The sequence below is a fragment of the Dipodomys spectabilis genome, unplaced genomic scaffold (assembly GCF_019054845.1).
Source record: "Dipodomys spectabilis isolate Male_0828 unplaced genomic scaffold, ASM1905484v1 ptg000018l, whole genome shotgun sequence".
NCBI lineage: Eukaryota > Metazoa > Chordata > Mammalia > Rodentia > Heteromyidae > Dipodomys > Dipodomys spectabilis.
The window spans coordinates 20,542,800-20,556,853 of record NW_024870695.1 but is presented as its reverse complement, the minus strand read 5'-3'; the positions used below and the strand labels follow the sequence as shown (position 1 = coordinate 20,556,853).

Genomic DNA, 14,054 nt, shown 5'->3' with positions numbered 1-14,054 from the left:
AAATACTGTCACACTTTTTTTTTAAAAGCCTCAGTCATGAGCCATGACAGAAAAATAAACAAATAAATATAAAGCTAAAAAACTCTTTCACTGAGCAGCTACAACTATGCAAAATCCCCTGGGAAGGCTAAAGGAGGCCAGAATAAATGATAATATAAGTACCGTGGATGTAGGGAAGCAATGATGGTGTATGTACATGGAGGTTTTGGAAAAAAAAATACACACACACACACACACACACACACACACACACAACACACACACACACACACACACACACACACACACACACACACACACACGGTGCACACTCCAGTGGAAAAATTGGCAATATTAGTAGCCTCAAGGTGCAATTTCCTGGAGTAGTGAGATTGACAAGTCAGTACTAAATGCTGTTAATTTAACTAACTTCAGATTAATGGTAGAGTCTGCTATGACTGAAACCCTCAAACACAGTCTCATTATAGCCTTGCTGGGAAGGTCCTAAATATAGGCATTGACAGTTTAAAACAAATTCGTATATATTTGTGTATTTTTAGACATAGGTTAGGCGTCAGAGTTTGTGTCACAGTTTTCAGGTTGATTAATTGACCCAGTAACTGCACCCTCTACCCACAGCCCCCCTCCTTCCACTCCAAATTATAGAGAAAATGGGGGAATTGTCCTTGTTAAGTTATTCAGTAAGCCTTTTATTGTAAGTCTGATGTTTGAATTGCATGCATGCGTCAACACTTGGGTGATAGACACATGATTTATAAAAATAAATTTTTCTAATACTATGAAATCCCTCCTATTAATTTTTATATCCACAACAGTTTATTACTAGTGTGAATTCCAGGTGGCATTTCAGATGGGCAGCTTTTCTGGAATTATGCTGGACTACCCCTGACATTTTTCCTACTCTCTCTAGTATAACTCATTTTGTTTCTGTACCTTTCCTTTCCTCTGAGGCTTTAAATGTGTAATTCCAGTTATTGTGGTAAAGGGATTCTGTGTCTCTACCATAAAGCATTTGCTCCTTCAGAGATTAAACAAAGGAGCTCTATAGACTTTTACAACCAGGTGAGCATTCCTAGATTATTTCTGTCCCTGTGCCCCTCAGACTGGGGTACTTCAGCTCCAGTGTGATGAGGTACTGGTAGTGGCTAGGCTGGGGATAGATACAGTGGACAATCTCTGAAACCACAACATGAGTGCTCATGTCTTTCTGGAGTATCAAATTACTACACAGATTTTGATGAAATTATATTAGTTGGAAATTTGAGACAAGCATATTTATTATGGAAGAGAATGTAAAACTTTCTAAAAAATTTAAAATAAAAAGTTGTATGTAAATCTCTGCCTTTTTAAGATTTAGTAGCCAAATATCCCTGGGACTGCATTCACTTGGCATCTGTTGTTAATGGTAATTGTGTGGACAAGTCAAGAAGCACTGGAGCTTGTGGTTTTCAACCATTTTACCAAGAAATTTTTACTTTTTTCCTATGGATTTTTAGTAGCTTAACAAAACACTCACCTTTGAAAGATGATTTTTGCTAACCAACTAGCTGATTTATAAAATAATAATGTTTCTATAATTAATAACTTATTTAGTTGCAACTAGAAGCATCTGTTCAGATGATATATCAAGCTAATTCAACTAATTTATTTTAAGCAGAAGCAAGTGAACGTGATAATTATATTAGACTTGGTAATTTTATCTTGAGTAAAAATGTTATAGACTTTATGACACTTTAGAAATTGTTCTGTGAACCCCATTCCTAGTTATCTGAGTCCAGAGTGGGATTTTTTTTTCAGTCTCATTATTTTAAAGATGAGGTAACTAAGACCCAAATAGATGGAATGATTTATCTACAATTTTCTTTAAAATCCTTAAAAAAAACTCAGTGAGCTTACTCCAGAGCAAATGGAATAAGAATCAAGCTATTATGTATGTATTGCAATTTTCAAATCACTATCTGAACTCACTTTGGCAGGCTGTTTGGACTTAGAAAATAGAAAGGCTATGTCTATTTTATGATTGATCTTCCTGCCCATCTACTTCTTTTTCCCTTGGGTCTATCCACTTCTCTTTTACTTCTACCTACTGGATAATCCCTTCTGTGTCCAATACTCAAGATATTTTGCCAGGTTTAAGTTTAGCTTTTTCTTTCAATGCAGTCAGTCCCTTCTCCAGCCAAGCAACTGTCCCTCTGAGCAGCCACAGCTAGTACAATAGAGGGTCTGTGGGTGTGTGGCAGGGCATCCAGCTGGGGCAAGACCACTCTACATCTCCTGAAACAGGCTCCCTGCTATTGTGGTGTTTAATTATCAACAGTGTTTCTACCACCCAGTGCTTCTGAGTGGGTATTTGTTATAAGACTTGCCCAACTAATTAACTATGGGATGGAGGTGGGAGGTGAGGCAAGAACTTGGTGTTCAAAGAATACAATTACAGTTACTGTTTAAATCTTGAGATAAATAATGATCCAAAACTAAATAAATTTCTAGCATCAGAATCTAACCTACAGATTGCCAACTACTTAGTATTTCTTAATCTTACCTTTGCCCTGAAGTAGATGCATTTGAATGTGGTTGCTAATTGTTTAAAGCTTGAAATACCAATGAGGATAGAGTCTAAACTAATTTAAATAGAATATTTTAGGGTACAATTTATTTGGCTTTCTTGGAAAAATGGATACTTTAGCATATTGTTAATGATAAGCCATTCTGTAAGTTAACAACAAATTTTTATTTTTATTATTAACATTTTCTTTTTTCTTTTATATATATTTATTTATTTTACAATTACATGGGCAAGATAATGAGTACATTTCTTATCAAGCATTGTTGCCTCCTCCTTTGTTTACCCTCCCCATCCCTTCCCATCTCCCACCCACTCTCCCCCTCCACATCCTCCCAGCCAAAGTTGTAAAGTTCGTTTTCGACATAAAGTCTTGTATATCTCATTGTTGCAATGGGTCCACCTGTATCCATATTTAAACAATTTGTTTTTGCCCTTCCCCTCCACTAATTATATCAACATCAAATACAGTGAGAGCAGGGGTTATACCGTGGGGGAGGGACATACAAAGCAACAAAGAAATCATCTTATAAATATGTTAGAAACAATCGCATGAAAGAAAAAAAACATTTGAATACTTATCTTGGGGTTCATTTCACCTAACATCAATTTATCTGACCGTTTCTGCTTGTCTCAGACATATACTAGTTATTACAATAAGGGAAACCATGGGACCTATGTTTCTTTGGGCCTGGCTTACTTCACTTAATAGAATTTTCTCCAAGTCTTTCCATTTCCTAACAAATGGGGCGATGCTATTCTTTCTGATGGAGGCATAGAATTCCATTGTGTATATATACCACATTTTCTTGATCCATTCATCTACTGAGGGCTATCTGGGTTGGTTCCATATCTTAGCTATGGTAAATAATGCTGCAATAAACATAGTTGTGCTGGTAGCTTTAGTATGGTCTTGTTTGTGATCATTTGGGTAAATGACCAAAAGTGGGATTGCTGGGTCATAGGGGAGCTCTATGTAGTCCATACTACTTTCCAAAGTGGTTGAACAAGTTTACACTCTCACCAACAATGCAGTAAGGTTCCCTTCTGTCCACATCCCCTCCAGCATCTGTTGTTATTAGAGTTCTTGATTATAGCCAACCGAGGAGGTGGTATCTCAGTATTGTTTTGATTTGCATTTCTTTTATGGCTAGAGAGGTTGGCATTTCTTTGTGTGTCTATTGGCAATCCTTCTTTACATTTTCTATTTTTTTATTAATAAAAATAAGGCGGTAGGAGTCACCTTTTTTCAAGTACTGGGTTTTGAATTCAGGGCCTTGTTCTTGCAAGGTAGACAGTTTGCCACGATAGCAATGTCCAAAGCCTGTCAATCATTTAAACTTACAACCAGTACTAGATGGGTGTGTTTGGTCTTCACGAGGGAAACTCAATGCTTACTTAGAGAGCCTCAATCATCCTCATACTGCTCTCAATTTGAAATAGTTTCCTTTGTTGAGCTTAAATATGCTTTTCAATTATTTCCTAAAGTGGAGATAATTCTATTGATCATGTGCCAGCCTAACAGATGTATGGTTGGCATACATATGTATAGCACCCATCCTACAAGCTGAAATAAATTTATGATCATCTTTACATAGGAAGTGCTCAGTTACTAGAGGTTAGTATTATTATAATTATTATTGCATTCATTAATTTCATATTTTTGAAAATAGATTCCAATACTTGTTTCTTATTAAATAATGGATGTTCTTCTATGAAAAAATTCTTGCCTCAGTAAGTTTTATAATTGCAGCTCTTATTTAGAAATATAAAATATGCTTATAAGTGGTGTCAATTTCAATCCTGTTTATTATTTCAAGGACAAAACAAGGTCATTTAAGTATAAATCTTCACTGTAAGTCAATATCCTCTAAATTAGCTAAGAAGGGTAGTTAATGAATTTATGCCAATCACAAATTAAAATCTTCTCTAACAACTGACTGGTTTTAAGGTAGAAATATCAAAAAAGTAGTGTTGAATCATTCTAACAATTGAATGAGTTAAATTAAAAACCCTTACATCACAAAAGCTTACTTGTTAAGATTCAGAACTCAAAACTTTGGTTACTCTTGGTTCTCAACCTGTGGTCTTTTAAAAAAGGTTTTCCCAAGAATCTGAGAATGGGATTCTGGAAAGATTTTAAAATCTGGAGATGAAGTGGTTCATTCTAATTGATATAGAACTTTCTTGTCCCTTAGAACTCGTTACAGGCAGGTATGGGCTGTAGAGTGTTCTCCTCTGCCGCTTTCCAGCAGAACATGGACTCACAAAGTCCCTGTTACATGTTAGGTTGTAATTAGTGAATACTTAAGAAGCCAGCATTAGTGACCTGCTTTTAGGTCTTACCAACTTGAAAGGGAAAAATGCACAAATTATCAAAATCAAATATGCAAAACACTTGAGTGAATTATTCAGGATATCCAAAGCAGGTTACTCAGTATCAAAATGAGACAGCTATGTCTTCTGCCAATATCGTGTGCACTTTCCATAGACACTGAGTGAGAAACATCATTTTAAATTTCCTAGTGTAACACTAGGAAAAGAGATGAAATAAAATTTATTCATATATCTTAGTTATATATCCAAAATATTTCTTCAACAGGTAATCAATGTAAACTTACTCAGAGATTTATTTTTGCTTTTTAATATTTTTTTGGTTGGGGTCAGTTGTGAGGCTTAAACTCAGGGCCTAGGCAGTGTCCTTGAGGTTTTTTTTTTTTTTGCTTCAGCACCACTTCTGGTTTTCTGTGGTTAACTGGAGATAAGAGCCTCACAGTCTTACCTGCTTGGGCTGGCTTTGAACCATGATCCTCAGATCTCAGCCTCCTGAGTAACTAGGATTACAGGCATGACCCACCAGCACCTGGCTTTTTAATTTAAGTTTAAAATTGTCTTTTAATATTTTTAAAATTATCTTTAGTTGTACACGTGAATTGCCACTTTACAGAGCAGGATATTTTACAAAGCAAGATACAAATCTATCTTGATCAATGTTACCACTTTCAACATTATCTTTCAGTGGTTGTATTAAGGGGTTTCAGTTCAAAATGTCAGTTCATGAGTACAAGATATCTTGGTCCGTGTTACTCATTCCATCATTCTCCCCTACCAGTTTAGATATTTTATAATTTTTTATTCTAAGCCTTTAAAATTCAATATAATTTCATATTTAGAAATTTCATATAATTTCATATTTAGAAATTTCAATTTGTGATAGACTAATTTCTTCATATTGTCCCAAATGACAGGTTTTTTTAGAGTAATGCAGTAATGCATTTTATTCTGTCCATTAATAACTCATATTTTGAAACATTTCCATTATAATAATTGAACTTAATATGAGATCAATTTTCATTTCAAAATGAGGTATAACTAAGACAGTTAATAGAATCATGACCAAAATATTCCAAAATATGTACACAAAAGCATGGTTTCAGTGTGTTTACACATAACTCAGGTTTTGGTGTAAAATTCTTTGGTTTACTTCACTAATAGGAATGTCTCTTAAAGCTGGTTTGTGGTAGGTTGAGTAGTATTCCATTTTGTGGATATACCACATTTCCTTCATCTGTTTTGTTAATAGGCTTTAAAGTTGGTTGGTTCTGTAATTTGGCTATTGTGAATAGTGTTTCAGTAAACATGGGAGTTTGGATAACTCTTTGATAGACATTCCAGATATTTTGAATAAATAGTTGGAAGTGGGATTGTGGAATCATATGGTAATTTTATTTTTAAAAGTTTTTGTTTTTGCTGTTTTGGGAGTGCTGATCAAACACAGGATATCATACATGCTAAGCACATACATGCTAAGTACCACTGCACTACATCCCTAGATTTATTTTTAATTATTTGAAAGAAACTTTATGCATACATTTTCCATGTTTGTACCATTTTATACCTTCACTGACAGATTATAAGAGTTCCCTTCTCTGTGCATTCTCACCAACATTTTGGCTTTAGGAAAATATGGTAGGACAGATTCAACAGTGATACTCACTAGACACTATGTTGAAATCAGCTATACAACTTGTCGGGGAGGGGTCTGGAAGGAAAAAAAAAAACCTGGGAGAAAATGAGGGCAGAAGTGACACTGTTCAAAAAGATACATACTCATTACCTGACTTACGCAACTGTAACTCCCTCTATGCATCACCTTTACAATAAAAATTTTAAAAGAAAATGAATGGCAAAAAAGAAAGAAAGGAAGAAAATAAAGAAAATTGTCACCAGGCATTGGTGGCTGTAATCCTAGCTACTCAGGCTGAGATTGAGGATCATGGTGTATAGTCAGCCAGGGCAGGAAAGTCTGTGACACTCTTAGCTCCAATTAGCCACCAGAAAACTGGAAGTGGATCTGTGTTTCAAAGAGATAAAGCACTCATCTTGAGCAAAAGAAGTCAGGGACATCACCCAGGCTCTGAATCAAGCCCGAAATTGGACAAAAAAATTGCCTTTGACAGATGTGGAATGATATCTCATTGTGCTTTTAAATTACATCATTTTCATATATACTTGGTTATTATACATCTTCTTTTGGGGAAATGTCACATATATTTTGCTTACTCCTTAATTGAATTCTGTGGGTTTTTTTTTTAGTTGTTTGAGTTCCTTATATATTTTGGATATATCAAATGTATCTTGTAAATACCATAATATATTTTGTTGGTTGTCTCTCCCCACTGCTGTTTCTTTTGTTGCACAGAAGATTTTTAGTTTAATGAATACCATTTGTGTATTTTTCTTTTGTTCCCTGTGCTTTTGAATTAAAAATAAAAATTTGTTCAGATCAATGTCATAGAATTCTCTCTTTGTTTTCTTCTCCTAGTATACATTTCGTGTCTTACATTTAAGTCTTTAATTGAGTTGATGTTATATATAGTGTGTGATTATTGTCCAACTTCATTTCTTTGCTAAGGATATCCAGTTTTCTTGATACTATTTGTTGAAGAGACTACCTTTTCCCTCATGATGTATGTATAATTTGACAGTTTTTATTAAAAATCCGTTGTCTGCACATAGACACATTTCAGATGTTTGTTAGTTACATGTTGCTAGCATGTCTTATATTGGACAGCATAGTTCTGGAACAAAATTGTGCAATTGAAATTGCTGGTATTGGGATACCAGTGTGTACAAGACAGCATACTGGTACTGGGAATTTTGCCACAATAACCATATAGCAGATGTATAAAACATTTAAATTCTTTTCCAAAAACAAGCTTATTTTATTTTGTTTTAGGAACATATTAGTTAACATATTATTTAGCATTTACAATGTTCTACTTAAATATTTAAAATACATCCTTCCATTTGGTTCTTAGATCGGCAGTGGAAGCCAGCCTCCTAGATGGTCATCAGTGACTTCTGCCTGTTGCTGTTTATACCTTGTATATAAACATACTGTACCAATATTGATCTATGTGATCAAAATGCAGAAATGTTGCATGTCACGTCTGAAATAAGGTTATAAAAGATAGCGCTTTCCCTCCTTTCCCCCCTCATCTTTTTATCTCAGGAAAGCCAATCTCCATGTCACAGAACAGCCATATGGAGAGGCTAGTAGCCAGGAATGTAGGGCTTTTGCCAACTGGTACTTCAAACAACTATGAAGCAAATCGTCTGCTCAACAAGCCATAAGATGACACCCTGATCCAGACTACCCAGCTAAATCTATTTCAGGATTCCTGATCCACTGAATCAACTGAAGTAATTCATTACATAGCAATATATAGCTAATATAAGTAGACCTAACTATAGTATCTATTTTCCATTGAAGAAATCGACACACAGAAAACTTAAGAAATTTTCTCATAGCTATGAAGTGTCAGATATGGGATCTGAAGTGGGAACTTCCCAAATCCAGAATTTTAACTTTTAGCCTATGTTAAGCATTTCCTTCCTTCCTTTCTTGAATAACAGAAGCACTGTATTAATGCTGCATGAAGTCCTTGCACCTAAGGCAGGAGTAGAAAGAAAGTGAGAGAAAAGAGCTCATGGACATGTGCAGCAGGAGGGGAGGTGGTCTAGAGATACAGTCTTCCTCAACAGAAAGGAACAGAAAGACTCAAAGTCAAAAGGATTCTGCAAGTCTTACTGGCCCATGGTAATAATAGGAAATCCAAAAACAAGCCAGCTATACTGACAACCAAACTGAGCAAGGGCACCTGGAAATTAAGTAGCAGCAGAAACTAAAGTGTAAGGTCGTTCCTGGGAGAGTTAAAGGCTTTTCTCTATTGTGTGTGTGTGTGTGTGTGTGTGTGTGTGTGTGTGTGTGTGTGTGTGTGTGTGTGTGTGTGTGTGTGTGTGTCTATGTCTACTACTCCTTTAACATAAGTCTCTGCATGCACTGAAATGTGGTATCTGTCATTCTCAGGAGTAAGCTGGGAATAAGATGGACTGTAACAAAAGTTTCCAATGAAATTTTCTGAGTATCTACTATGTCCTCAGTACTTGGGTCAGTGGATAAGGCCAAATCCATATGAGTGGCCATATTTCTGCACTTGGTAGGCACCCCAAAATGCTCTTGTCTTTAGGGTTGGAGTTACAAGGCCTTCATGATGCCAAATTAATGGCACCTGCTTAAAAGGCAAGACACCCCCCCCTCCCCAGATGATATAGTAAATCATCTCTGAGACTGTTGAATTGTGATTAAAGGGAAGGGCAGGATATGACTGGTCAGAAAAAGGAAGAGGTGCAGATTAAGGGCTTTTATGCATTGGGATAATAGGTTTTCTCAGATGTCAGCTATTCAACTGAGCATGGGCCTAGCACCGAGGAAACCATCAGTGCTATGATCCCTTGGCTCAGGGCTTCCCCAGTAGCAGTCCTTTCAGATTTTGGCATGTTTCCTAGGCTCAACACTCCAGTTTGAGGGAAGTACTTGACAGTTCTCCTTCAATAATGGCTGAATTAGTATTACAGTAATCTCTCCTTATCTTCCATTTTACTTTCCATGAGTTCAGTACCTTGCATCTGTTGTCCAAAACAGTTAAATGAAAAATCTCAGAAGTAAGTGATTGATAAATTTCAAGTTTCATGCTGGTCTGGTAATGTGAAAAAATTGTACATTGTCATGGGATCTTCCCATACCTTTATTTATTATATCCATACTGTATACACTGTACACATGTTATTCACTTAGTAAATATCTCAGTAATCAGATTAAGAGATCACAATGCTTATGGTCAGGTAATTCCTATTTTCAAAATACAAGACTAGTTATGCTTGATAGTTATAATTGTTCTATGATATTAGTAATTATTGACCTTAATCTCTATAATTTGTCATAAGTATGTACATGTAGGAAAAAACAGCATAAAAGTTTATACTACTTATGATTTCAAGCAACCACTGAGTTCTTTGAATGTATCTCCTGTTACTAAGAAGGGGCTGGCTGTACTTCATACCACTTGCTTCAAGGTATAAAGAACAGAAAAGAATAGCTACTAATTAGGTTGGGAGTCTGAAGGTTTGGTTGGCAGCATCTGGTACTTGTCCTATGAATAGGACGATGCACCTTGTTGACTGTCCACCTTGTTGACTGTCCAACATGTTTATAAAGAATACCTACATCAAGCTCTGCCCTCTCGAGGCTAAAACATGTAAAGCAGTCCTGACCCATGGCTTTGGAGGTAAATAATAAACACAACTGTACCACTGTAATTCTCCTTAAGCTACGGGAGTGAGTTCTGTGTCTCCTTTGGAATACATAACAGTCATTAGAAGAGAAGCAGAGAGCCAAGAAAAGAAAGAATTGAGCACCTTTGGGTTTGCTAAAGCTTTCCTACAAATACCAAAGCACTCAATAGAAAAGATCTGGGTTCAAATCTTGGCTCCCTGATCTGATAGCTTCATAGTGTTGGCTGAATGATTTGACCTTTTTTTTCTTATTTCTTCACTGGTAAAAGGAGAACATAATTTTTATCTTGTGAGTCAGTTGAGAGGATCAAGTGAGATGGTATACACAAAACATTTTTGTATGTGTAAAACGCTCCAAGAGCTTAAAACCAAACCATTGTTTTTCTTCATTTATTTCATGCTTCTTCTGCTTCCTGGGAATAGTTTGCAGCAGGTATTTGCTTCTCTGTTTTGGGCTACAGCCTACTGGCTGTAACTGTGATTCTTCTCATGGACAGGCTTATACTCAGGAACAGTAGTGATGCTATTTCTTTAGTATTTGATTTATTCCTGAAAACCTTGTGTTTTCTCTTACCTCTCTTCAACACAAATAGCACAGAGCAGGATTTCAGAAAACAGAAGAAAAGGAAAGAGCCAGGAGCCCTGTGGCCACGGCACTTGTTATTTGTTATTTGTAAAGGCAACTTTTGTGGCAGGATCCCAGGTATTGGCATTTCACAGCTTTGGGCTTCGGTTTTTGACAGCCTTACTTATTATTTAAGTGACCTGTGGCCAGTCACTTTCCTCATCTTCAAAACTTGAGTTAAAAATATCATACTGAAGACCAAGGATAATGTGTGTAGCAACCTCATAGGCTCTCAGCCTGTGTGCTTTGCCATTTTACATGTGTGAGTCTTTAGGTGATACCATCTCTTTTTGGGTGGCCAAATTGACTTAGATGATTTGTTTTATGGAGGTTGAAACCTGGACTTATCTCCCCCATTGTCCTGTGCAACTTTGTGATTGTACAGTGGTTAACATCCCAAAGGGAATAAGGAAAACCAGAGCTTTCTTGAACAAATTTACTTTTGGTTTAACTAGATAGTACTTGAGTTCTATGGAGTTTTAAGTATGCTCAATGGGCCTTTGGGAGGTTGGGAGTCTTACTGTTTTCAGGAAAAATGCAGAATTCTTTGTAGCGTCTCAGGTAAGGAAGAGTAATGTTTCATGCAGCCCTGTGCAGGATGGCTGTGGCAACATCTGGATGAATGGCCTCCTTGTTTCTGGAGAATGGGGCTTAGTCTGTTCTCCATGTTCAGACCCTCTCATTCTCTCTCCATTTCTGTCTTTCTCACTGAATCTCTGGGACAGACATTATTATAGTATGAATCAGAAGGCTCCAAAGATGCCTTTCAATTTATTCTATTTTTTTGCCTATCCTTCCAATTTTATCCAAAAGGAGCAGTACTTTGTGCATTTCTTTTGAAGAGCCTAAATCCTATGGAACCCAGCTCCTTACTCTCTTTGACAGGGATGTGGTAAGCTTAGCATTTTTAAATAGAGTTTTGTGTTACAAGGATTTGCTTCTGTACCTAGTCTTTGGGTGGTAGTCATTTATAAAATGTAGGAGCTGAAAAGTAACCTCTAATTACATATTTGCATACTTCTCCTCAGCCTTCTGGGTCTTACCACTCGAAAATAAGTGAATCAGTATTAGTGAAACTAACAGTTTGATGAGCTTACTTTTTTCTTTTAGGAAATAGTAAAACTGTGGCACAGAGCCATGTGGTCATTGGTTCAGAGGGTTTGCACCAAAGGGAATGTGAGCACCTACCTCCTGATGTTGGGAGAGGATTAATGGAGTCAGTATATGTAAAGTACTCAGAATAACACTTGGCACTCACTGAATGTTATAGGATATAATCCCATCTGCTCTTGGGTAGTGTCTCCTAGTGGCCCTAAGAAGCAACCCTTTACAAGTACCAGCATCAATTCAGGAAGAAGTCACTCTTAGAAGACTACATATTATTTGATTCCATTATATGAAATGTATAGAATAGGCAATATTTTAGAAACAAGAAACTGGTTAGTGGGCTGGGAAGGTGGCTCAGTGGTAGAGTGCTTGCCTTGCATGCATGAGGCTCTGGGTTTGATTCCTTAGCACCACATAAACAAAAAGAAAAAAGCCAGAAGTGGTGCTGTGGCTCAAAGTGGTAGAGCACTAGCCTTGAGCTGAAGAGCTGAGGGACAGCGCCCAGGCCCAGAGTTCAGGCCCCACAACTGATAAAAAAAAAAAAAAGAAAGAAAGAAAGAAAGAAAGAAACTGGTTAGTGATTGCCTGGAACTAGTGGGGAGGTTGGGAGTGAGAGGTCCAAGGTATAGGGTTTCTTTTTGGGATGATGAAGGTCTAAAATTGACTGTGGTATTGCCTGAAAAATTCTGTGTATACAGTAAACCCCACCAAATTATGTATCTTAAATGGGTGGATTATATGGTGTGTGGATTGTACCTTAATAATTCTGTTAAAAATAAAATATATATATTCAGAATCTAGTGACCAAACATCATGCAATTGGCACTTATTTCCTGGACCATTCATTTCAGAATCCTGACTGGCCTTCCTGATTGCACACCTGCCTCAGCTTTTCATTCTTCACAGAACACCATAGCAATCCTGTATTGTAGAGCAAACTATGGCATGCGTCTGCCTAGTCTGTTCTACCATCTTCCCACTGTGTTCAGTCAGCAAAGGAAACAATCTTAGTACGATGTCATGGTCCTATACAATCTGATCCCAGAATCATCTTCACATTTCAATCTTCAATGCTCTCCTATTTACTTACTACTTTTAACCACCGTGACCTTCTTGTTCTTCCACATGCCATGAGGTATTGTTCCTGGCTGCCTCAGCAGTTTTCTACTTGTCCTTCATGGTACACAGAATTTAACCCCCACATCTTCTTATAGCTCATTCCTTTGTATCATTATATTGAAAATAGTTCCTCCCCCATTAATCTCTTGTCAATAATTTGTTTTATTTTCTTCATAGTATTTATTACTATTTGAGTTTACATTTTTATTTGTTTATTCCCTTGCCTACCAGAAGGTTCCTCTATAAGAATTCAAGTTCTATAAGAACAGGGAGTTTGTTTTGTTCACCACCATATTGCTCAGGCCTAGAGCAATGCTCTGCATTCAGTGTTTGTTGAATGAATAAGTGAAGCCACCAGTTAGACTGAAGACACAAAGATACAACCACGTAGGTACTCATTCTTTATGTATACTTTCTATTTTAACGTCACTATTTGGAGTACCTCATATATTTAAAAACTTGGGCTAAAATTCTTAAGACGAAGCTTTCTAATTTGGCATATTACCATTGACAAGTAAATGCTTTGACTCTTTTTATGAAAGTCTATGAAAACATAAAGGATTTCAGAGTCTGCCTTAGTCAATAATTCCTGCTTTGAAGGTCAGCCAAAGGTATTCCAGGGGCATAAAGAAGAGATCTAGCTTTAATACCGTGTGCTTTTATGCTCAGTTTTACTTACAGTGTGGACTTTCTCGGGCCCCTGTCTTCAGAAGAATCTTAGCAATTGGGACATTGTTGGTCATGATGGCAATATCCAGAGGTGTTAGCCCCTCGCTGTTGGGTGTGTTGAGGTCTAATTCTTCTGGTGTGTACTGATAAAGGAGGAGCTGTACAGCATCCATGTCCTGTTGTTCAACAGCCTCAAACATGGCTTCATTACCCTGGAAATTCTGGAGGAGAAAAGTGAGAGCAGGTTAGCTTAATGTTATATGTCATCATCTCTAAATGCACAGCTATTTTGAATTTTAGAGATTGCTTTAGATACTTCTAAGGGGATAATTG

At 36.8% G+C, this 14,054-nt stretch overlaps 1 protein-coding gene across 1 annotated transcript in view; it reads right to left on the bottom strand.

Moving 5' to 3' along the window:
* Ankfn1 (ankyrin repeat and fibronectin type III domain containing 1) overlaps positions 1 to 14,054 on the bottom strand; it is a 154,112-nt gene that overhangs the window by 127,036 nt on the left and 13,022 nt on the right. Inside the window, exon 3 of the mRNA XM_042674067.1 lies at positions 13,732 to 13,942. Within this exon, the coding sequence (XP_042530001.1) occupies positions 13,732 to 13,942 (211 nt within the window). The remainder of the gene's footprint in view (positions 1 to 13,731; positions 13,943 to 14,054) is intronic.